The sequence below is a fragment of the Hoplias malabaricus genome, chromosome 7, assembly GCF_029633855.1.
Source record: "Hoplias malabaricus isolate fHopMal1 chromosome 7, fHopMal1.hap1, whole genome shotgun sequence".
NCBI classification, from domain to species: Eukaryota; Metazoa; Chordata; class Actinopteri; order Characiformes; family Erythrinidae; genus Hoplias; species Hoplias malabaricus.
This window is the reverse complement of record NC_089806.1, coordinates 8,278,642-8,305,127: the sequence shown is the minus strand read 5'-3', so window position 1 is coordinate 8,305,127 and position 26,486 is coordinate 8,278,642. Positions and strand designations below refer to the sequence as shown.

At 44.1% G+C, this 26,486-nt stretch overlaps 1 protein-coding gene across 2 annotated transcripts in view; it reads right to left on the bottom strand.

The window, feature by feature from the left end:
• Nucleotides 1-13,541: 13,541 nt before the first annotated feature.
• LOC136701898 (hepatocyte nuclear factor 3-beta-like) overlaps nucleotides 13,542-26,486 on the bottom strand; it is a 15,302-nt gene continuing 2,357 nt past the window's right edge. Inside the window, exons 2-3 of one of the 2 annotated variants that reach the window (XM_066676679.1) lie at nucleotides 18,326-19,333; nucleotides 13,542-14,793 (exon numbers count right to left, since the gene is read on the bottom strand). In XM_066676679.1, coding sequence (XP_066532776.1) covers nucleotides 13,648-14,793; nucleotides 18,326-18,400 — 1,221 coding nt within the window. In that variant the 5' untranslated portion in view covers nucleotides 18,401-19,333 and the 3' untranslated portion in view covers nucleotides 13,542-13,647. The remainder of the gene's footprint in view (nucleotides 14,794-18,325; nucleotides 19,334-26,486) is intronic. The other variant, XM_066676680.1, reaches the window with a different exon arrangement.

Below are 26,486 nucleotides of genomic sequence, written 5' to 3'. Positions count from 1 at the left end.
AATTGGAAAAAAAACCAGACAACTGCTGCTAGCAGTCTTTAGCCTACTAGCGCATAGATCCAATCACACGCGGCCAAGATGAAGGGACACAGAATTTATAAATTGTTAAAATGTATCAATTTAAAAATAAATTTAAATATGAAAACAGTTTGTCATTTATTTATTTATTTTTAATTCATATTTATCTTTGACTAAACCTTAATTTGTCCCAAACTGAAGCGGGAGCCAGTGTTTCTTCGATACCCCAGTGTCTTTTCACCTGTTTTAACACCATGTTGTGAATGGAGTGTGATTCTGTGATGCCAACACCCAGGTTTATAGAAAATACAACTCACTCACTGTTTCTGTTCATTCCCCTGACAAACTTGTCCAATCCGAACAGAGCTATCCTTGTTCAGTTATAAATCAAAAATTAATTTAAGGGAATCTCAACTTGTGGTAATTGAGTCAAACTCATTTCCTTCACACGGTCATTAGTGCAGGTCTCTGGGGTTACTGAGCTTTACTACTATCATCCTGTGTAGTATTTATGAGTATGATTCCAACTTATTCCAGACAACAGTGTTGACACAGACAAGGAGACAGAAGTTTGTCTCCATTTATTGCTCTTTAGATCTTTATGAGAGTCCACTGGTCTCCTCGATTAAACATAAACCTACTGTATATTCTTTCAAGGAAAGCTAGTGTCCCAATAAAAATTTACCAGGCAACGCCTAACATATGCTGTGTATTGGTGGCTGCTGCTGAGACAGCGACTGCTGGACTTAGACACAGGTGGAGCATCTCTATATTTATAGTCAATTAGCAATTATATGCTTTTGCTCCACCATTTTGTTTTGTTTATTTACTGAAAAATAAAACATCATGGGATCGGACAAGCCACGAGTTACAGGCATAAATCTGTAGGAGTCAAAGCCTGAATTTTATCTGTCGTCATTTGGTACCGATAAAGTGGTGCATGAATGTAGTCATCAGACTTTACAATCTGAGGTAAGTTTCACACAGGGTGGGCACTTTAAATGTCTCTGAGTAGGCCTTATCTTATAAGAGTGAAGGATAGGGAGAAGAAGACAGGAGAAAGAATGTAAGTGTTTGTCTGAAACTGAAGACAATGAAGCTTTAGGTTGTGACCCTCCACTGGCTCCACAGAGGCATTCAGACAATGTTTAACCAAGCAGTCATCCATCTCTTACCTGCCTTACCTTACCTCTTACCTTACAGCTGACTCTGTCTCTGGTTTGGTCTGAACTACCGACATTTGTAACCTGAAAACAGCAAAAAAAAAAAAAATTCTTTTGATCTCTCTATTATGAATCACTGTGACATCACCAGGGATCAGAAATGTGATGAGAAGAACAAATAGAATTTTCCCTAGTGCCCAATCGACACAAACATGTTTGAAGTTTGCTTCTTTAGTTCTACATTAAAGCTACAAGTAATAAAAACTTTAAGCTGAAACTGTTAAGTCTCAGTTCTAGAGCAAAATTAAAGGAACTAACACTGCTTTTCTGGTGGAATATCATTTTAAGGCAGTAATTAACCTGAACAGTAACATTAAAGGGCACATATTCTACACTTTTCCACAGTGATGAACATCTGAGACCTGCTTTGATCAAAATACCACAAGGATCAAACCACACAGCAGCACTCTCCCCTTTGTATAAACAGTCCTGTTCAGAGCGGCTGGTTTCAGCCTCTCTTTCTTTATATGAGAATGAGCTTCTGCTTATTCCAAGCACCAAAGAACCAGGAGCAAAATGCAGAGGCTTTGCTTTTTAGCCTTTTTCTCTTAGTTCTCTTTCTTCCCCATTCTCGATTTCTCCATTTTTACACAGTACTCATTTCTCCATTAGCACTGTGTTTGTTTTTCTGCATTTATCATCGTCCCTGCGTTCTCACATAAACCCTGTTGCAGAGCTGAGCAAATGATTTTTTGAAATAATTTGTCCCCTGAAATGCCAGTCTAATCCCAGAGGCGAACAGGTTCAGAGAGGGTGGAGACAAGCCGAGACGTTTCTGACTCATCCTCCAAACACACCCTAAGTAGCCATTGTGTTCAGTACCAGTTCCTACAGCTCAGTTCTCTGAGAGGAAAACTGGGCCAAATTCAGCACAAAGACACTGTAACCAGAAATGACAGGTCGACTGATCGCTTTTCATTCAACATCCTTCGACTGAATGAAGAGGATTAGTGTAATTCTATGCGTGATGTTAAAAGAATTTGGAAGTGATTTAAAGGGTTCATTCGGAGAGAGACAGAGTCAATACTCTTCTGCTTTTCTGCTCCATTACCACTGATACTGTTTATCACTTCTGAATAGAAGAGAGCAGCATTTCACTTTGGTTCTCTGACTGCTAACAAGGTTCCAGATTTAGAGAAGTCTAATGTAATTCAAAGGTAAGTACTGTGTTCTGGTTTTGACGCAGGTTTTATGACAAATTACACTAGAACATGCTTCATAAACTCATTAAAGAGCCTACATCATGGAGTCCATGGAGATTTGATATAGTATTTACACACTGTTAATGTTTACATACTATATCAAACTCCATTTAGTCCATTTACACAAACTAAACTGCGAAAACATCGTTTTTGTGAAGTCCCCCACCTATCCAGCCTATAGCACTTTAACCCCACCCATTCGCATGGAAGTTATATAAAGTGTTGCGCAGAATACACAACCAATCAGAACCAATATTGTTCAACAGAGTCTGGAAAATGGTAATGAGAATATGATTGCAGCTAAAATCAAACAAAGATTCCCCCAGAACAAATGAAAATGCAGGATATGAGTCCTTTAAGTATTTTAATGATGAAAACAAACTCCTGTGAGCACTGAAAGATATACCCAGCTCATCACTCACCTCTGAGGAGACAGAGAGGGAGTGCTGAAAGCTGGAGAGCAGGGGGTCTTTACACACCTGTAGCCCATGCCTGGCATCATGCATCATGTGCTCTAAATCGTCCCGTCCTATAGGTCAACAGATATAAGAAGAAGCTGTGATGCTTTATACAGGAAGCATCTGGGGTTAGGTGCCTTGCTTAAGGGCATTTCAGCTGTGGATGTTGAGGGAGGAGAAAGTGCTGTCCCTTCCCCATTTTCCTGCCAAGCCTACCACCTTCTGGTTCCAACACCTTCTCCCTTAGCTTTAGGCCATGGCTGCCCTAATTTATAATGATTATGTAAACTGTGAGTGCACAATTGAACATCTTTGCATTTTAAGTAGCGGAAATCACCCATTAAAAGACATGTCTACAAGTACTTGGAGGTAAAGTGTACACACCCTGACGCTCAAATCCCTCCACGCACAAAGAACAGACCTGTGAAGTAACTGGAAGGATCTTGCTTGACTGATATAGTAAGATAGTTCAGGATCTGTCATTCTGACCTCGTCAAGGCTATAGATTAGACAGATGACATGTAAATATAGAGACCAATGTAGAAGCTCTGCACTGTAAAAATGCTACAAAATATTTCCCAACACCTCACATAATCATTCATGAGTCTAGGTCTACTTCAGCTATGAAAATCTTAAATGATATATTTTCATTTAAACTCAAATAGGGTGATTTCAAAGCACCTCACATAGTTTTTATATGAATTGTATGAATTATGTGTTAAAAATAATAAAAACTGTCCCCTTATTGTTAATGAAAAGGCACTTGAGGAGGCTAAAGCATCTCTGTTTAAAATGCTGTTGCATGCCTTAGACATGACCATCAAATCTGACAGGAGTGCCCACATTGCTCATTAATGCTATTACTGAGTGAGATCACCAGCTGATGTAAACAAAACAGTGTTTTTTTTAACTATTTTATTTGGAATTGATGGTAATTACTCAGTTAATAAAATTAATAATTATAACAATAATAATTCATTCATTCGTTATCTGTAACCCTTATCCAGTTCAGGGTCACGGTGGGAACAGAGCCTACCTGGAATCATTGGGCGCAAGGTGGGAATACACCCTGGAGGGGGAGCCAGTCCTTCACAGGGCAACACACACACTCACACATTCACTCACACACTCACACCTACGGACACTTTTTTTTGAGTCGCCAATCCACCTACCAAAGTGTTTTAGGACTGTGGGAGGAAACCGGAGCACCCGGAGGAAACCCACGCAGACACAGGGAGAACACACCACACTCGTCACAGACAGTCACCCGGAGGAAACCCACACAGACACAGAGAGAACACACCACACTCCTCACAGACAGTCACCCGGAGGAAACCCATGCAGACACAGGGAGAACACACCACACTCCTCACAGACATTCACACGGAGGAAACCCACGCAGACACAGGGAGAACACACCACACTCCTCACAGACAGTCACCCGGAGGAAACCCACGCGGACACAGAGAGAACACACCACACTCCTCACAGACAGTCACCCGGAGGAAACCCACACAGACACAGGGAGAACACACCACACTCCTCACAGACAGTCACCCGGAAGAAACCCATGCGGACACAGGGAGAACACACCACACTCCTCACAGACAGTCATCCGGAGGAAACCCACGCAGACACAGGGAGAACACACCACACTCCTCACAGACCGTCACCCGGAGGAAACCCACGCAGACACAGGGAGAACACACCACACTCCTCACAGACAGTCACCCGGAGGAAACCCACACAGACACAGGGAGAACACACCACACTCCTCACAGACAGTCACCCGGAAGAAACCCATGCGGACACAGGGAGAACACACCACACTCCTCACAGACAGTCATCCGGAGGAAACCCACGCAGACACAGGGAGAACACACCACACTCCTCACAGACCGTCATCCGGAGGAAACCCACGCAGACACAGGGAGAACACACCACACTCCTCACAGACAGTCACCCGGAGCGGGAATCAAACCCACAACCTCCAGGTCCCTGGAGCTGTGACAGAGACACTACCTGCTGCACCACTGTGCCGCCCATAATAATAATAATAATAATAATAATAATAATAATAATAATAATATATGTTATATGGGGTGCACTTTACATTTGAAACTAATCTCAAAAGTATAAAAACAGCCACAGCATCAGTCTAACCCTTATAACAACTAATATAAAAAATGTCATTAACAACAATAAAAATGTTACTTAAATTATTCAATTTGAATCATTAGAGTGATAAGTTCATGTGTAAAATCTTAAAACTCGACGTACTGATTACTGTGTTAGGTGCCTATAAATTGATCCTGCACAGGTTTAAAGGCTCAAAATGAATCAAGTGAACTATCCCCTTAAATGTAGGCTTATGAACCCCACCCAACATTAAAGTTACAAGTTTTCCGATGAGAAGAATGGTTTATCGACACAATGGGTAAAAGTACACAATATCCAGGCAATAAGACACATGCCCCTTCTGTATTTATCTGCTCTATGTTGTTATCATTTTATGAAATAGTGAGTTAAAGGGGAAGTATGTGTGACCAGGCACTGGGTGTGGATCAGTACCAGAGTCGTCTGCACTGGTGGCTGGAACTTTGTCTTTGGAGAAAAAGAGTGAGTCTGTTTGCCTTTAGCCGCAGTGTGTGGCCACCCTGAGTGTCACCAAGAGCTTTCATCAGGATCAGCCCGAGTGTAAGGAAGAACAAAACCAGATTATTCCCTGCCACGAAATACGATTATTCATTGGCCTAATTTAAATGTTTACATGGTCCTTTTCGGTTGACAGATGGCAGGAGCTGAATCTGGCACAGCTCTTACTGATAACTCTAACGCCTGCAGTGTTCCACCAGGAATCTTGGTGTGTTAAAAAATGAATAAAAATAAACTGTTGTTTTATATATAATGATGTTTATGTTATGAAAATTAAAAAAAAAAAACACCTTACCAAATGACCTGCTGACTTCCCACAGTTGCTCTCTATTATCCATGGGTGCCACAAGCTTTACATAAGCAGAAGTCAGTCTTACTTTCAAATCACATTAATTTAACAAGCAGGTGAAAGGCTATTAAAACTCAACGTATGTTTGGTTGATTCTCCAGTCATTTTCTAATTGGGGGTCGATCTAATACACTGGGCTTTCTGCGCTGTCAGAACAATACAAATCCCTGTACAGACACATTGTTGTTGTTCTCAGTTGTGTACATTGAAGTTACAACGTTAGTTTTCCCAAGAAGCAAGGTCTGAGTACAGTCTGTTTAACAGTCTGGAGTTTAAATGGAAATGAAAGCATGGCACAATCATGATCCTGGATTAAAGGGAAGACCTGCCATTGAGGGTCCCATCACAGGACTCCTGTAGTCCCTACTCCATGGACGTGCTGGCAATTGATACCATGAGGAAAAAAGACTAGAAGACTCCCCATTTTATAATGTGGTAAAATCAGTATCTTCCAACCTGCTTCGCTACATTAGAGCTGACTCCAAGCAAAACTTGTGCACAGGTTTAGAACATTTTCAGGAGATTTTTTTTGCCAACATCCACCTCTCAACCGTATCTACAGAGAAATACAACGGGAAAGAATGCATTAATATACTGTGAATCCCAAAGTCTTAAAGATGCACCATTTTGTTTTGCCACTGATGTCCAAGCTGTTAATCCAGATGTGATCACATGAGTCCAGAGTCTTATAGAAAGCAAGTATTAATGGTTCAGGGAAGCTGTGAGCTCTTCCAGCAGAAAAGGCAGTGTCTACAAAAGAAAGGGTCTAAGACAGCGTTCTTGATTCATGGGAAAGCCATTGGCATGCCTTTGTAGCTGCCCTTCTGCTGAGCAAATAGTCCAAACTGTTCACTCGGCCTCTCCATTCTTCCCGAGGCACATTGTTTGTGTCCCTGCATTTCATTGGGCCCGGGGAAGATTGCGGTGAGCAAACAGTCCGTCGAAGAAGCTCGCCCTTCTCCCGTTCCCAGGAGAGCTAGCATTTAGAGGCAAGGCTCAGGGCTGTCAAAGGCACAGCAGAGTTTATGTCAGGATGCTGAATTAATTGCTTTAAGCTGAGAGGGCTGGCCACTTTAATCACAGCCATTCAAAAAGCTGGTCCTTGCAGATTAAAGCCTATTCACCAGCACCTTAAACTGGACCAGTCCAGTGCTTTATTACATGCAGAGAGAGAGAGAGAGAGAGAGAGAGAGAGAGAGAGAGAGAGAGAGAGAGAGAGAGAGAGAGAGAAAAGAGAGAGCGAGAGAGAGAGAGAGAGAAAAAGAGAGAGCGAGAGAGAGAGAGAGAGACAGAAAGAGAGAGAGAGAAAGACAGAGCGCGAGAGAGAGAGAGAGAGAAAGAAAGAGAGAGAGAGAGAGAGAGAAAGAGAGAGAGAGAGAGAGAGAGAGAGAAAGAGAGAGAGAGAGAGAGAGAGAAAGACAGAGCGCGAGAGAGAGAGAGAGAAAAAGAGAGAGCGAGAGAGAGAGAGAGAGAGAGAGGGAGAGAGAGAGAGAGAGCGAGAGAGAGAGAAAGAGAGAGAGAGAGAAAGAGAGAGAGAGAGAGAGAGAGAAAGAGAGAGAGAGAGAGAGAGAGAAAGACAGAAAGAGAGAGAGAGAGAGAGACTAATTTCAGCAGAAATGCCTTGTTTTTCTGTACATTCTCTGAAGAACAGGCCAACAGCACTGTCTCACTGGGAATAACAAATCTCAGTAAACTGTCTACTATCTCACTACTATGGCCATTCATCACTTTTCTCCTGAGTATTAGTTCAAATATATGACAATGCTAATGCAGCAAAATTGAAGCCTTTAGTTTTAATAAAACGAATAAAATATACATTTGCATTAGTACCATTGTGTAACATATCCATCTTAATATGATCCAATATTATTATATTAATAATAGCAGTGTTTTTCCTTCTATATTATTCCTCTTAACTATGTTTGATCATAAAATATGACTTAAAAATTAAAAACTGAGGAAAATGTATGTTTCAAGAATAAACAATAAATAAAAGATCACAGTAATTAGGATTAATTCAGCTTTGTAAATTGTATTCATTCATTATCTGTAACCCTTATCCATTTCAGGGTCGCGGTGGGTCCAGAGCCTACCTGGAATCATTGGGCGCAAGGCAAGGCAAGGGAATACACCCTGGAGGGGACACCAGTCCTTCACAGGGCAACACACACTCACACATTCACTCAAACACTCACACCTTTGAGTCTATATATATTTATATCTACTGCTTCACTCTTATTCCAACTCACAATATTTCTATTGAATATTTCTTTAGGGGAAAATGTTTTATGTAAAGCATGCTGCAGTGGTGGGTGTTGAGGAGGGTGCGTGGTATGAATTTTACAAGGCCAGTGTGTTAAACATCTCATTGATCACAAGCTTATTATTGTCAGACTGTTTGTTTTTGGGGGTCTACTGGGTGGGGGCAGGGGCACAGATGGGGCCAAGCAAAACTGGGGCACATGAGAACATTTAAAAAGAAACCGCGCCTGCAGAGAGATCATTAGAAAACAATCAACACCCAATAACTGCCTGTTAAAAGCCTTGTTAAGATGTGAGCACTTGATTCCTGCTTTTAGGGCGAATCAATCAAAATCTGTAATAAACATTTCCTACATTTTCCCATAATGGTTCCTGACCTAAACGTATAATTCTAGTTAAACAGTACAAGGCGTTTATAGACAATGTCCTGTACTGACCCTAAGATTGGTAACCATTACAGTGGCCATGGAGAACTAACAAAAACAATTAATGTTGCCGGTCAGCCATCCATCCATCCATTATCTGTAACCCTTATCCAATTCAGGATCGCGTTGGGTCCAGAGCCTACCTGGAATCATTGGGTGCAAGGCGGGAATACACTCTAGAGGGGGCGTCAGTCCTTCACAGGGCAACACACACACACACATTCTCTCACACACACACCTGCGGACACTTTTGAGTCACCAATCCACCTACCAACGTGTGTTTTTGGACTGTGGGAGGAAACCGGAGCACCCAGAGGAAACCCTCGCAGACACAGGGAGAACACACCACACTCCTCACAGACAGTCACCCGGAGGAAACCCACGCAGACACAGGGAGAACACACCACACTCCTCACAGACAGTCACCCGGAGGAAACCCACGCAGACACAGGGAGAACACACCACACTCCTCACAGACAGTCACCCGGAGGAAACCCACGCAGACACAGGGAGAACACACCACACTCCTCACAGACAGTCACCCGGAGGAAACCGACGCAGACACAGGGAGAACACACCACACTCCTCACAGACAGTCACCCGGAGGAAACCCACGCAGACACAGGGAGAACACACCACACTCCTCACAGACAGTCACCCGGAGGAAACCGACGCAGACACAGGGAGAACACACCACACTCCTCACAGACAGTCACCCGGAGGAAAACCATGCAGACACAGGGAGAACACACCACACTCCTCACAGACAGTCACCCGGAGGAAACCCACGCAGACACAGGGAGAACACACCACACTCCTCACAGACAGTCACCCGGAGGAAACCGACGCAGACACAGGGAGAACACACCACACTCCTCACAGACAGTCACCCGGAGGAAAACCATGCAGACACAGGGAGAACACGGCACACTCCTCACAGACAGTCACCCGGAGCGGGAATTGAACCCACAACCTCCAGATCCCTGGAGCTGTGTGACTGCGACACTACCTGCTGCGTCACCGTGCCGGCCTTGCTGGTCAACCATCGGCTGCAAAACAATTTGGACTCAAAAGCATCGCCAGTATTTCATTTACATAATGTGGAGACATAATCAATATTTCATTAACTAGAAGTCATTGAAAAACATTTACACTCAAGGGAAATGTCCTGTGTTTTCAGAAATGGCAAAAAATGGCAGCATTTTTTTTATTGTGAACCTGCCTAATAAAGAAGGGCTTGTCCTAAGAGTCTGAATATCTAGACAGTAGGTTTACAGGGAGAAAATACAGGATAATGTGCATATAACTCATAAAGGGGCTGTATTTGCCATGTGCTGTGTTGAGCTGTGTTGAGCTGTGAGGTTGCAGACAGTTGTTAGAGTAACTTAACTGCCAGCTCTTGTGATTAGAGAATCTCTGCTCTGGTGAGTCAATCAATAAGCAAACTCATGACTCCTTCTCTGCTGTCTCCTAGCCAGATTCCCTCCTGGTCAGGATCAAATGGCAAAAGCCTCTTGTAGGCCTTAGAGAAAATAAGTTCAATGATAAATGTAATGGTTAAATAACATCCAATTCTTCACATATTTCCAAAGCTATATTATCGCCTCTGTTCATTCATTCATTATCTGTTACCTCAGGGTCACGGTGTGTCCGGAGCCTACCCGGAATCACTGGGCGCAAGGTGGGAACACACCCTGGAGGGGGCGCCAGTCCTTCACAGGGCGACACACACTCACACCTATGGACATTTTTGAGTGACCAATCCAGCTACCAACATGTGCTTTTGGATCGTGGGAGGAAACCACGTCACCTCCAAATTATACAGTGCTTCCAACTCTGGGGATGAAGGTTAAGAAGCACCACTCCTTTTTTTTCCAGCTGCTGCTAACATAAAACTATCAGAGCTCAACATGCTCAGAGGAGAACACTAAGAGGCTAGTTCAGTTATAGCAGTTTCTACAGGTCCACATTCACTAGCACCACAGCGTGTAATGAATGGAGAGACAGAGCCATGTTCCACTAGGGATACAGTATAAACATCACTGAAGTGAAATTTATTATCAGTGAATGAGAGCATTATATATGCACTAGGGCCCTTATGATGTAGTTACTCAAATACCTTGTTGGACTGTTACCATATTAAATCTTTATCATAATAACACACTCTTATCTGTCTTCAGTTTCTTCCCATAGATATGTGTAAGAAATCCTGTAACTTCACACCCGCTGCTTAATGATAGACAGCACAGTCAAGTGTTTGTTCTTGCAGTGTGTGTGAGAAAGAGTGCGAGAGAGAGAGAGAGAGAGAGAGAGAGAGAGAGAGAGAGAGAAGATGCTATTGAAGGCTCCTCTCTCATCATACGAAAGGTCAGTTTCGGTTCAGTGTTCAAGATGTTGACACAAACCTCGGTGTGAGACGCCATCCAAAGGCTCAGAAAGTGAGACCGTGAGCAGGAGAGAAGAGGGGGAGAGAGAGAGAGAGAGAGAGAGAGAGAGAGAGGGCGGGGGACTGACCATGAAAGAACAGGAGGAATCTCTCACTGCAGTGACAGAGAGACAGAGCTCACACACTTCATCATCTTTAGTCAGCTCTGAAATCACAGGCTATGTTTAAATTCAGTCTGAAAAACCATTAATAACCCCCCCATTAACCACTCGACTGGAATAACACAACGTTGACACATCAGCAGAAACAGTGTAAACCCACTGTAAATAAGGTCTTAAATAAGATTCCCCAATAAGATTACAGGTGTGATTTTGATATGAATAAAAGAATCAGAATCAGATTTAGGATCTGGATCAGGATGGTGAGAAAACATCACACACTATATCTCCTCCAGACAGGGCACAAAGCATGGACAACTGGACTGTTTAAGAAAAGGGTTATAACTGTGAGGAGACACAGCAAAAATACTACACTCAACTGAACTGATCTGAATTTATCTGAACTGTGGAGAATTAATGTGAATTAATTAAACTGACTGTCTGTGAGGAGTGTGGTGTGTTCTCTCAGTGTCTGCGTGGGTTTCCTCTGGGTTACTGTCTGTGAGGAGTGTGGTGTGTTCTCTCAGTGTCTGCGTGGGTTTCCTCCGGGCGACTGTCTGTGAGGAGTGTGGTGTGTTCTCTCAGTGTCTGCGTGGGTTTCCTCTGGGTTACTGTCTGTGAGGAGTGTGGTGTGTTCTCTCAGTGTCTGCGTGGGTTTCCTCCGGGCGACTGTCTGTGAGGAGTGTGGTGTGTTCTCCCTGTGTCTGCGTGGGTTTCCTCTGGGTTACTGTCTGTGAGGAGTGTGGTGTGTTCTCCCTGTGTCTGCGTGGGTTTCCTCCGGGCGACTGTCTGTGAGGAGTGTGGTGTGTTCTCCCTGTGTCTGCGTGGGTTTCCTCTGGGTTACTGTCTGTGAGGAGTGTGGTGTGTTCTCTCTGTGTCTGTGTGGGTTTCCTCCGGGCGACTGTCTGTGAGGAGTGTGGTGTGTTCTCTCTGTGTCTGCGTGGGTTTCCTCTGGGTTACTGTCTGTGAGGAGTGTGGTGTGTTCTCTCTGTGTCTGTGTGGGTTTCCTCCGGGTGACTGTCTGTGAGGAGTGTGGTGTGTTCTCTCTGTGTCTGCGTGGGTTTCCTCCGGGTGACTGTCTGTGAGGAGTGTGGTGTATTCTCCCCGTGTCCGCGACCCTGAACTGGATAAGCACTAACAGATAATGAATGAATGAATGAATGAATGAATGAATAATTCAATTGAACCATTTAATTTGAATCCAAGCAAATATATTTTGATTTGAATTTACCTAAGCTTATAACTGAATGTAATGTTAATTCATTTAATACTCAGTTGACATATTTGGGGAAATAAATCAGAGTTTTTTGAGTGTATGTGCACATTCTTTTTGGATTCTGGAACCCACCAATCCACACACTGTGGATGAAGACAACACACTCAGTTTTTTATGGGCTGCAAAAACGAGGTTAAACTGAGCTAAGCCAACATCAGGAGTGCAGACAAATAACAGCACTGTGTAGCAATGAAGACAATTCGAATGGAGAAAACAGAGCAAAAATGACTAAAAGCCAGCGTTTCTGATCCTCGCTCCTCACTGCTGGGCTTCCTCTCTTGAAAGTAAACAGGGATTCATCCTAAACAGAGGCTAAAACAGGGCTGTTTTTGCAGTGGGAAAACAGTGCTGTGGTTTTTGATCCTTGTGTTATTATGACCAGGTTGTGGAAAAGGGGTAAAGTTTTTCCCATTTTTAACAACAATAAAGAGTTAATTGAAATTGTATGTCTTAATTTGGTAAACCACTTTTTGTTATTATTATTATTATAATGTTTTATAAGTTCATTCATTATCTGTAACCCTTATCCAGTTCAGGGTCGATTCCTACCTGGAATCATTGGGCACAAGGCAGGATACACCCTCGAGGGGGCGCCAGTCCTTCACAGGGCAACACACACACACACACACACACACATTCACTCACACACTCACACCTACGGACACTTTTGAGTCGCCAATCCACCTACCAACGTGTGTTTTTTTTTTTTTTTTGGACTGTGGGAGGAAACCGGAGCACCCGGAGGAAACCCACGCAGACACAGGTAGAACACACCACACTCCTCACAGACAGTCACCCGGAGGAAACCCACACAGACACAGAGAGAACACACCACACTCCTCATAGACAGTCACCCGGAGGAAACCCACACAGACACAGAGAGAACACACCACACTCCTCACAGACAGCCACCCGGAGCGGGAATCAAACCCACAACATCCAGGCCCCTGGAGCTGTGTGACTGCGACACATACCTGCTGCACCACCATGCCGCCCCTGTTTATAAGTATTTTATTATATAGAGTCAATATTTATTAACTAAAATATATGTTAAATTAACAAATAAACAGGAACTCCTTTAAAAAGTAAGTCAAATTTAATAAACACCAAAACAAACTATGTTCACATTCACAACTGATACGCCATAAATTACAGTCTCAACAGGAGAAAGGATAAAGGAGTGTCCCAAGGGTCCTATACAGAGTTTACAGCCATCCATATGGAGCTGTGGAGAGCTATGAGGAGTTTATGATGGGCCTGGAGTAGAGGGCCTGGTAGTACGAGTGTCCGTCTGAGGGGAAGTTGGGAGTCTCCAGGCTTCCTTTGCTCAGAGACAGTGAAGTAGAAAGCGGGGAGTAGGGGGAGTTTTGCATCGCATGCTCATAGCTCTTCATCTCCATTCTGTGGTGCTGCTGCTCCGAGGACATGAGGTTGGTGATTGAGAATGGGTGGTTGAAGGAGTAGTGGTGCTCTGGCTTCAGAGCAGCTTCCTGGGGGTGGATAGGGTGCTGAGGAAGGTGATGGAGCTGAGGATGAAGATGCTGGGTCTGCGGAAGCTGGAGTTGGTGCTGATGCTGATGCTGATGTTGCTGAGCAATAGGATGCTGGTGCTGAGGCTGACATTGGTGCTGATGCTGAGGAGCAGGACCAGGTGATAATTCTGGTTCTTCTAGGTTCCTCACCTCTGTCTCTGACCTGTGCTCTTTGATGGGCGTGCTAGGTCTAGGAGAACCTTTAGAACTTGCATTCTCCTTCCTGGACACCTCCTTGTCACACTTGAACCTTTTCTGCCTCCTCAGGTAGCAGCCATTCTCAAACATGTTTCCCGAATCCGGATGCAGGGTCCAAAAGGAGCCCTTTCCGGGTTTATCTGGAGATCTGGGCACTTTGAGGAAGCAGTCGTTGAAGGAGAGCGAGTGGCGGATGGAGTTCTGCCAGCGTTGCTGGTTCTGTCTGTAAAAGGGGAACAGGTCCATGATCCACTGGTAGATCTCACTGAGGGTCAGCATCTTGGAGGAGGACTGCTGGATGGCCATGGTGATAAGGGAGATGTAGGAGTATGGAGGCTTGGCATGGGTGTAGCTCCTGCGGTATGTTTTGGGATCTCTCGACCTGGGGGTCTGGCCATAGATGGGGCTCACCACATTCACGGCAGAGTATGAGCCCAGGGGAGAGCCTCCGCTCATGGGGCTCATACTGGTGTTCAGGTTAGAACCTGCAGAACCTGGAGAACCGCCTGGAACTTGGTGACCTACTCCTGTGTTCACGTAAGACATGGAGCTCATGGAACTTGGGGCACAGTTTAGACCCTGGACGCTCATATATGAGCCCATCGAAGGCATCCCCAGACCACTGCCCATCGCTCCCACGGTGGTGTAGCACTGAAAAACAGAAAGAAGAAGATGTTGAGACTGTCTATAATTTATAGATCAGCATAATTCTGTGACAACGAAAGTCACTCAGAGAGAATAAATTGGAGGAGACCCACATGGATACAGCGAGATCACATCTCCTCACAGACATTGAACTGAAGCAAGTCTCAAACCCAGATCTATAGAGATTTGTGGCAGTGAACGACATGCAGCACCACAATGCACCCACTAATACGTTACTACAGAAAAAGTACAGCCATCGGGGGGTGGTCCTCTCAATGGTGCTTCTTCAGATTCTTAGTTATGAAACCTACCTGTAGCATATTATCACTGTTCACAGAAAAACATCTGCATTTTTCATAGATTTGGAGTTTACTACTCTTTAGAGCACAGCAGCTGTGTGTCACATTGTGTGATCATTTCATAATGAATGGACCAATAGAAATGCTCCAAAATTACTTGGAGTAAAACCTTTTTTACATTGACTTCCACTGAAAGTGTGTTCCTTCTGTAAAGGTAATGTGGCACCCTCCTAAAACCCTTCTGTGTGACAGCTTTCTCTGTATCTTTAAATGCTTTTAAATCCACAAGCAATAGTATGTTCTCTATTTTATAAAACATTTTTATGGCGTTCTGTATTCCCATGGACGTTACAGAGTGTCCAAATGTTTTGTTTTTTTTATTAAATAAACTTCACACAATATTTGTGTGTACAACAATGAGCCACAACATTACAACCAGGGACAGGTGAAGTAAATGACATGCCACGCTGGCACCTGTCGAGGGGTGGGGTATATCAGTAAGTGAACAGTCAGGTCTTGTAGCTGATGCTGGAAGCAGGAGAAACGGGCGAATGTCAGGGGGATCGTTGTGTGAGGAATGTGAACATTGTGCAGTGTCTGGTTTTGTTGGTTTAAAATCTAATGAGAGACTATGTAGCTTCTTTTTATTTTATTTTTTAAATAGCAAACAAAGCTATAAATTATAAACATTACTGAGTGAGTGAAAGCCCGCCATAAAATTAAACTGAAAAAACGACGCTTAGAAATGTCTTTGATTCAGACGTAAATATTTCGTAGTTTTTTTTTTTTGAAGATTCCACAGAGAAACGTTTTTTAGTTTTAGATTTAAATCATAATAAAACGGATATAAATAACTAACAAACAGGTCGCATGGAGCACAAATACACACAAATAAACAATAATAATAATTAAACGTTTATTTAAATAATAATAATACACGTATGAAACACGGCTGTGAGAGAGTGCGGAAGCGGAAATGGGGATGATCTCAGGCAGTTATTTGATTTCATGCGGAAAACAATATCTTTTTTTATTTATTTGATCTGAATTAAATTAAGCGAATTAAACTGATCTGAACTGAATTAAAGTGAACTGTTTTTAAGTGGGTTCAGCTATTTAATTTAGTAATTGCCCCAGCTGAATGTAGTCTGAATGGAACTGAACTGTACGCTGAGATTAATTTAATGTTTATTGTATTGAAAAGTATAAGATTTTTATTTAGTTTGAATTAATTAGTATCACCAAAAATAAACGAAGTGGAGTGAATTAAACGGAGTTGAATTGAGGGGAGTATCGTGTTACTTTACCCAGTAGAATTAAAATTTATTACGAATTAATGTTAAATGACCTGAAGTGAGCGGTTAATCGGGGTTTCTTTTAATGAGATGGAGGTAAAACCCCAGCGCAGTCACCGCGAAAAGAGACAGTGCCGGAGGACTCTCTGAACGGATGCAGTACGATCTCTTCACGAGAGGTTGAACCTCACGCGCGTTCACTCTTTCCTCGGCTCACGCGCTCTTTCCTCTCATTTCTGCCAAAAACCGTCTTCACAACAAGGTCACTGGTGTTTTCAGAATGTGACACAGAAACTGTGATTAAAAACTGCTATGTACATCATAGAAACGCATTATATTTAAACATTAGTTCACAGACACTCTCGTGTGAAAGTGTTGTCAGAGGTTTAAACGTATACACCGTCCGAAAAATGTTTTACTTTACAGGTACATTATTGGTCACTAAAGGTATAAACAGTGTAAATGTACCTTTAAAAGGTACAAAAGTGGTGTTAAAGTCCAGTTGTGTTCCCTAAAGTTTCGTTACATTCTCTTCCCCAGAAGGAGAGGGGGATATATTTAAGTTTTAATTACAGAACTGTGTAAAATAAATCAACATAATAAAAGTCCTGGAAATGAAACGGGGCGTAGAACTCAACACAATTTTAAAAATGTTCCGTTAATATCGAATATGGTACAATTAATGTTCTCTAACTAAAAAGGTACTGAATATTTTGAGGGTATGTTTCTAACGCTTACACAAAACCATAGAGATTCAAAAAACGGGTGTCCAGAGGCCTAAACGACCACGGATTTTCAAACCTTATCCTTTATGTTAGATCTCCAATCAACCGACGTTGATTTTCATTGAGAAACCTTTTTTTTTAAGAGAACAACATTTTTTTCGAGATCAATTATTCCGTTTTCTCGAGACAAAAAATCTTTGGTTGAAATAAATCAATGGAGTCCTTGATTAAGCGAAATTAATTCGATGTAACGGACTAAAAAACTCAAACCATGGTCTTAGGGCTTCCGTAGTCTTCCTTTTTGGATTTTTTAAAATGTATTTATTTATTTTAACGTCTCTTTAAGCGCTTCACTCAGATTCCTCCATTTGTTAATTAAATGTTAATTAAATAGAAAAGGAAACCTGTCAAAAAACAAACAAAAATATAAATAAATAAATTGTGACGTACAAAATAAATATTTGATAAATATTTTTTTTCTTCAATTACTTATTTTTACTTTTTGGAATTTATGCATTATTTTATTTAGTTTTTTTATTCGTGTGTGTTTTTCTGTCACTGTTTATTTATTTATTTATTTTGTATATTGTTAGGTAGCGTGCGTACGTTATGTCCTTAATAAAGTTCCCACCAGCTCCAACATGAAAAAAAATAAAGCAGCAGCGGGCTGCTCGTGTGAGACCTGAAGACCCGGAGGAGCCCTGATCGATGTTACCCCGTGTATTAAACGCTAAGAGCTCTAATGTCTGCGAGAGCATTTTACATCGCTATTAAATGCGTCGCTTGACAAACAGGGTTTAGTAGAATGTCTGCGTGACCGTCCGTTTAATACGAGCGAGAGGGGGACGCGGGAAGATATCAAAAACGCAGTCCGTTAGAAAGGATTTATACACCCTTAATGAACTCTTAATTCACTTTGACATGTGTCTGTTTACCAGTGTGAACGGTGACGCGCTCGTAGAAGTGGATTAAACGTCAAAAACCAGCTGATTCTCAGCACATTCGCGGTGATAAAGAGAGCTGTACCGATCAGAGAAGTTTAATTCCTGCAGTATTTTCCCCCTGGCTCTGGCACCAGAGCTCAACTGAGGTGCACGGTTTGTTCGGAGCGGATCTGGAGGCGCCTCAAGTCAATGTTTGATCACAAAGTTAATATTATCTCAAGGCTAATATTGAACTGTAAACAGGAGGGAAATATATACATAAGAAAAGTGCCCACCTCTGGCTCTGCGTAATAGGCGCTCCAGTCCGGGTGTCCAGTCTCGTGTCCTTCCATTTTCACGGCTCCCAGCATGTTTCTCAGGCCACTCCGAGACTCTGGAGAACACAGACTCTGAAGACACCCCTCAGGGTGTGTGTGTTGGGGGGTGGGGGGCAGGGTGTGTGTGGGGGGGACCCAGACAGGACCCTGGCTTGGCTTGGCTTGGCTTTACAGAGCGCGCAGCAACTCGTGTGGGTGTTCACAGTGCGCTGCGCCTCTGCTGACGAGGAGCACGCTCAGTGACGTGGGCTAAAGTTGCTGCTGCTGCTCCTGAGGAGTGATAACACCACTGCACAGTTCACTGATCCAGTTCGGTCCCGAGGACACTACATCCAGTCCAGGTTTTTGGACAACCTCCCAGATCTCACCTGAAGGAAGTCAAGAAGGTGAGGTCCAAAGTTGTAGTGTGTCCCAAACTCACCCGGATCGGGCTAACCATCTGCTTCAGGCCAGGGGGTCTCGATCCGTTCCAGGTTTTCATACATTCCTAGATTCACACTCACACCTGTCAGGTGAGGTCCAGAGCTTTGCTCATCTCTATCAAGCAAATCCACTGCTTCAGGCCTGTCCAGAAGGCACAGAATCCAGTCCAGGTCTTTGTACTCTCTTGGACTCACACTATCACCTGTCAGGTAATCTAGGTGAAGTCGAACGTTTTAACTGTGTCGCAAAAACTCACCCGCATCAGACCAATCAACTGCTTCAGTCCAGTAAAGGGGGGATATAATCTGTTCCAGGTGTTCATACTAATCCAGTCCAGGAAGATCCTCAGCCAGTCCATCCCCCCCCTCAAGATCCAGACACACACCTGAATCAGCTAATTAACGGGACCCCAAACTTTGCTGAATGAGCTGATGGGTAATCCACTGTTGTTGATTGTCATTAATCCAGTTAAGAGGAGCCTCAGCCAGTCCATGTTTTTGCTCTTTCTCAAATCCCAGCTCACACCTGGGTCAGGTACGTAATCTACGTAAATCACACAGAGGGCTACAGCTTAATCATGTGCCTCTTCTAAACTCACCTGAATCAGGGGGTAAAGGTGAGGTGTGCCCATTCCAGTCCATGTTTTTACTCTGTCAGAGCTCGATTCTAATACCTGAGGCAGGTAATCAGGGACAGGGCAGTCCACAGGTATACTTTAAAGCACACCTGGAAAAGATATTGTCCTTGATTGTGTTCCAGCTGCAAACCTTCTGGCCAGTTTCCTGGCTCAATCTGGACCAGAGCAAAACTATGGACTGGATCTGAGGGGAAGGGATCAGTGTACGTCTGCTGAAGGTATGACCACAGGGGGTTCTGTATTGGGCAAAGGGAATTTAAAGCTGGAATAAAAACGTGGACTGGACTATGATTGCCTGCTTGGCATAAATTGTTTACTGAAACTCCGAACGTTCACTGAACTGTTGAAAGAGTTAATGAAAACGCAGCACTGAGTGACACCAGCACAAAGGCAGATTATGAAGATCTGAGCTGTAGTGGAATCAACCAAAGGGAACAAAAAGTCTGAATCGTTTCTGCAGGACTGCATGGCACACCTGCACTGCTCAAAGGATCCGTGAGGGATTCATTCGGTGCCAAAGCTGATCATTTCATTTAAGGATTTAAAATGGCAGGAAGATTTTAAGCCCCAAGAAGATCTTTCACTCAGCACTTTCCCATCCCCATTGAGTTTCCCAGACTGGGGAATGTGGATTGGCACTTCTTGTCAACGAGTGTGGTCTCATTATGCCTTTCCAGCTCATCTGCATTGTTTTGGGGCACTAATAAATAAAGCCATGTTGAAAAATACCCAGCGCAGCATTAGTTTATCACAGTCACTGTGTTTGGATCCAGGGACATGAGGCACCTTTCTTTCTGGAAGCTGGATGTTCAAAGTTCAGTTGATCAGATTTGGAAATCTGTTGACCTGTCTCTTTTTTTTTTTCGAGGACAGTGAGGCAGAGTTTTAAAGACTGAGGGTCAGACGTTTCGAAACATAGCATAGATCAAAAGGGTCACCTCAAAATCAAAACACGCTTATCTTTTAGGGGGGAAAACAAAAAGCTTTTTAGCCCCCACGCTCTGGTCTACCATTTCAAAACATCAGCAGTTCTTAGCCTCATGTGAATAACTAATGAGGTAGGGACCGATAAAAATGATTACAAATCATTCACTCATTCATCTTCTGTAACAACGTCATCCTGATCAAGTTTGCAGAGGGGATGGAGCCCACCCCAGACTCACACTCTGAGCACCAGTTCATCACAGAGCATCACACACTCACCCAATCATTCACACACACACACACACTCAAAAGAACTCACCCATCTTAAGGAGTGTTTCAGATTTAGAGGTTGTAAATGACTTATGGGCGGCACGGCGGCGCAGCAGGTTAGTGTCGCAGTCACACAGCTCCAGGGGCCTGGAGGTTGTGGGTTCGATTCCTGCTCCGGGTGACTGTCTGTGAGGAGTGTGGTGTGTTGTCCCCGTGTCTGCGTGGGTTTCCTCCGGGTGACTGTCTGTGAGGAGTGTGGTGTGTTCTCTCTGTGTCAGCGTAGGTTTCCTCCGGGTGACTGTTTGTGAGGAGTGTGGTGTGTTCTCTCTGTGTCAGCGTGGGTTTTCTCCGGGTGCTCCGGTTTCCTCCCACTGTCCAAAAACACACGTTGGTAGGTGGGTTGGTGACTCAAAAGTGTGGATGTATGTGTGTGTGTTGCCCTGTGAAGGACTGGCGCCCCCTCCAGGGTGTATTCCTGCCTTGCGCCCAATGATTCCAAGTAGGCTCTGGACCCACCGCGACCCTGAACTGGATAAGGGTTACAGATAATGGATGGATGAATGTATCTACACTTCTGATTTTTTATTTTTTTTTATTTTATTTTTTTTGTTACTTGTCAATAATGAATGAATGGTCTGTGGAGATTACACCGGTGTTGTTGTGGTTGTGTATGTAACCATTTGCTTGTATTTATTTTGGACTCAGGTCTGTGTATTAGGCCAGTGCTGGAGGTTTGACCAGCGTGGCACAACTCTGCAGAGAGATATTCCACAGCCCTTCACTGATGATTTTTTTCAGCACTTCGTAGCTGGAGGGGGTTGTGTTCCTGTATTTTAAGAATCAGAAAGTCTTCTGTTGGAGACAGTTGGTAGTTTAAATACTTGGCCAAGTATTCTTCTGTAAAAGAGGTGTTAGGATTATTGTTGTTTTTGTGTAAACCGGTCCTGCCAGGCATTTCGGGTCTTGGACAAGCATCTACAGAATTTTCATTCATCTTTTCAAGTCATCTCCTTTACAGATGCTGAGCACTTACAGCCCCAAAACACTCCGACATGTTTCACAGCTGGCAGCATGCAGTCACGGTCTTAGCAAAGATATTCTTCTGCAAACATCATCCGCCATTTAGCTCCCCATTAAACAAAGATAGCTGAATTCAGAACCTGTGGCTGTATGAGTGACTGGCCCCTACTGTTAATGACTCTATTCAGGTGCAGTAACAGCCTCCATGATTAGCCCCTACTTTAGTTCAGATACAAGAAAGAACCCCATATACAACCTCCCCACTGCTGTAACTGTCCCCTTCCCTCGGTTCCTCACGCGTCCTCTCTTTCACTGTCTGCACTCACATCAGCAGATAAACACCGCAGAGCACTGTCCCAGCTGCTCTGGATCAGAACTGCGATCCCACATATACCTCCCTGTGTTTACTGACAGCAAACCCTTCAGTCCCACTCTAAGACTTGCCACCTCTCAGAGAACAGAGCGGGAGAAGGACACAGTCAACACTGAGTAGAGCTTAATATTTACGTTAAAAACACAGGGCAACACAGACACACACACCTACAGACACTTTTGAGTCACCAATCCACCTACCAACATGTGTTTTGGACTGTGGGAGGAAACCGGAGCACCAGGAGGAAACCCACGCAGACACAGGGAGAACACACCACACTCCTCATAGACAGTCACCCGGAGGAAACCCACGCAGACACAGAGAGAACACACCACACTCCTCACCAAAGGTCAGAACTGAGACTGTGATCTAACTTTTTTAAAAGTGGCTGGGGGTGAGTTTGGGTTTTTCAGGAGCAGTGAAAGCCCTGTAAATGTACAGTTGGTGCTGGATTTACAGCATTACTCTTGACTAAAGGAGCACAATAATCACTATCTTTTTTATTTATATTGTTTTCATAATCATTGAAAGCCAAAATTGTAACTGAAACTAGAATGGGACAGATCACAGTCCTTTAAGGAAATGAACTGAAAAAGCAGGCTGCCCTTTATTGTGTGTGTGTGTGTGTGTGTGTTTGACTGAACCAAGAAAAGTGGCCCAAACCTTGCTCTATATCTTTAAAGTGTAGCCTTTTGGAGATGCAGTGTCCAGTGATGAAGCCAACGTCAGAGACCAGACTTCTCCAACAAAGACGAGGAAACTTCACCTGCCAGTGTAACTTAACCTAACTTCTAACTATCCTAATTGTGGGGCTTTTTAATCAGTCCATTGGTTGTCAAATGTTCACACAATATAAACAATCTCTCGTTTTTTAAACTGTGTTCAAAATGATGACGACACATGGTCTTGATCCAACAGCGGTGAATGTCTGCAGACTCCTCCGTCACTGCTTTAAAAGGCCTCCTGGATGGCAGTTCAGCAGAGCAGCTGATGTGTATTGCAGTGAGCTGATCCCTTTTCTCATGGACTTGTGGCTTAAAGGGAAACAGTGTGAGGTCCAGAGCGGGTCTCTAAAGCCACAGGATCATGTCACCACTGTCCAGTCTGTGTTTGTTTATCCAAGCCCCGACCTACAAGATCCTCATAAATCCGCTCTTTACAAGCTCTGACGGCCAACAGGCCGCAGAGGGTTCTACAGTCTGACTGCCTTTAGATTAAGACTCCATCAGCCCGCCACACACACACACACACACACTACCCCCCACAGAGGAAGCACAATGGCTTACTTTTAGGAAGAAATAGAAGCATAATAAGGGGGGCAGCTCGAAACTTACTTTTATTGCTTTAAAGCCTGCCCTCTGATCCCAAGACACATTTACACACACACACACACAATGGTGCCACATTTGTAAGGAACGTGCATTTGTGGGATGAGCAGTAGAGCTCATTGACTCGTTTGGTGTGTGGTGGACTGGATGATTGAAGTTTGAAGAAACAAGAACATATTGGCAATTTAACAATTTATTCATTTAACAAACAGGAGCATCAGTAGTGTGTGGAAGAACCATACGCAGCCACAACAGCCTGGCCCCTCCTCCTCATGGTGGTCACCAGCCTGGTCACACACTGCAGTGGGATGGCATCCCATTCTTCAACCAGCATTTGTTGTTAGTCAGTCAACGTGGTTGTGTTGGTCACTCTGGCGCCAGCAGCACGCCCAGGCTGATCCCACAACTGTTCAATGTAGTTGAGGTCAGGACACCGGCAGGCCGTTCCATCCTCTCCACTCCCAAATTCTGGAGGTAGTCTCTGATAAAACCTGCTCTGTGGGGGCGAGCGGTGTCATGTTGGAGGATAGAGTTCGGTCCCAGACTGTGGAGATATGGGATCGCCACTAGTTGCAGAATTTCATCTAAATTATCTCTCTGCACTCAGATTGCCTCGAATGATGACATGCCTCGTCTGTCCAGTGAGGGAGATGCCGCCCCACACCATCACACAAAATAAACCGTTCGGCATTGGCAGAGAGGATATGGCTAATTTTTCATGGGCGCAACCCAATACTCAGCTCTACTGCTCATCCCACAAATGCATGTCCCTTACAATCGTGCCACCATTTAAAAGGAAAATTAACAGGATTTCCAATGGTATAAGATTTATTGCCAAGAAGCATTGTTACAACAAAGAAATACTCCACCAAACACAAATTTCCTTACTTTTTGTGCTATGTTTAATAGAAGAAATAGCATTTCTTACAGCTGTTTTCTATCCTTTCCCCCACCACCAACACGTTTTTGAACTCTGGGAGGAACCCGGAGCACCGGGAGGAAACCCACTCTGAGACAGGAAGAACACACACACTTAAAAATAAAGCTGCTACAAAAGGTTCTTTGAGCAATGCATTGAAGAACCACTTTTGGTTCCATTAAGAAATAATGTTTGTTTAAGGGATGTGTGAGTGTGAAGAACCTTTTAAAGTTTTAAAAATCCATCACTCAACCGTAGCACCTTTATTTTTAAGAGTGCACCAAACTCCTGACAAACAGTGACCCAAAATGAACCCAGGACCTTGGAGCTGTGTGGCAGCAACACCACCTGCAGTGCCTCCCAAATAAACATATACATCAGACAACTGCAGTAATACTGTCAAAATATGTTATTTATTTATATGTTTGTATTAGAAACATTACTTTCACAAATCTGGACAAAGCAGCCTAATACCAGAAAGAAACACATTTAGCCAGAAGACTTCAAGCACAGGAGGCTAATTCCACACGGGTTAATCCGGGCAGTGTTTGGGTGTAGAAGCCAGAACTTCAAACCTTCTGGCACTAGATAGGGACCAAGGAGCCATGTAGAATTCGGCTTAAATCTAAAACTGCAAAGATGTTTAAATAAATAATGCAATTACAAGTGTAGAGTATAAATATTTTTATGATATCAATTCAGTATTATTTTGTATTCTATTGCATTCTGTTCTATGATAAAGTAGATCAGTTAGTTTAGTTTGAATTCAGCACTCTGCGACATTCCCTCCGCTTAGCAAAATGAACAATGAATATACATTTCTCCTTCTTTTCTTCTTCTTCTTCTTATTATTATCCGTCCATCCATTATCTGTAACCCTTATCCAGTTCAGGGTCGCAGTGGGTCCAGAGCCTACCTGGAATCATTGGACGCAAGGTGGGAATACACCCTGGAGGGGGCGCCAGTCCTTCACAGAGCAACACACACACACACAGACACTTTTGAGTCGCCAATCCACCTACCAACGTGTGTTTTTGGACTGTGGGAGGAAACCGGAGCACCCGGAGGAGACCCACGCAGACACGGGGAGAACACACCACACTCCTCACAGACAGTCACCCGGAGGAAACCCACGCAGACACGGGGAGAACACACCACACTCCTCACAGACAGTCACCCGGAGGAAACCCACGCAGACACAGGGAGAACACACCACACTCCTCACAGACAGTCACCCGGAGGAAACCCACGCAGACACGGGGAGAACACACCACACTCCTCACAGACAGTCACCCGGAGGAAACCCACGCAGACACAGGGAGAACACACCACACTCCTCACAGACAGTCACCCGGAGGAAACCCACGCAGACACGGGGAGAACACACCACACTCCTCACAGACAGTCACCCGGAGGAAACCCACGCAGACACGGGGAGAACACACCACACTCCTCACAGACAGTCACCCGGAGGAAACCCACGCAGACACGGGGAGAACACACCACACTCCTCACAGACAGTCACCCGGAGGAAACCCACGCAGACACGGGGAGAACACACCACACTCCTCACAGACAGTCACCCGGAGGAAACCCACGCAGACACGGGGAGAACACACCACACTCCTCACAGACAGTCACCCGGAGGAAACCCACGCAGACACGGGGAGAACACACCACACTCCTCACAGACAGTCACCCGGAGGAAACCCACACAGACACGGGGAGAACACACCACACTCCTCACAGACAGTCACCCGGAGGAAACCCACGCAGACACAGGGAGAACACACCACACTCCTCACAGACAGTCACCCGGAGGAAAGCCACGCAGACACAGGGAGAACACACCACACTCCTCACAGACAGTCACCCGGAGGAAACCCACGCAGACACGGGGAGAACACACCACACTCCTCACAGACAGTCACCCGGAGGAAACCCATGCAGACACAGAGAGAACACACCACACTCCTCACAGACAGTGAGGGAATCGAACCCACAACCTCCAGGTCCCTGGAGCTGTGTGACTGCTACACTACCTGCTGCACCACCGTTCCGCCTTATTAATATTATTATATTTCTTTTTAATTTTTTATGTTATTACAAATATTTTAGTGACTGCCAATTCCCCCTGTTAGCTGAGACAACAGCTCATTTTTTTCATCAACAGAAGATTTTTTTTCCCACTACAGATTTACAAAGAATATCGGTACATACTAATA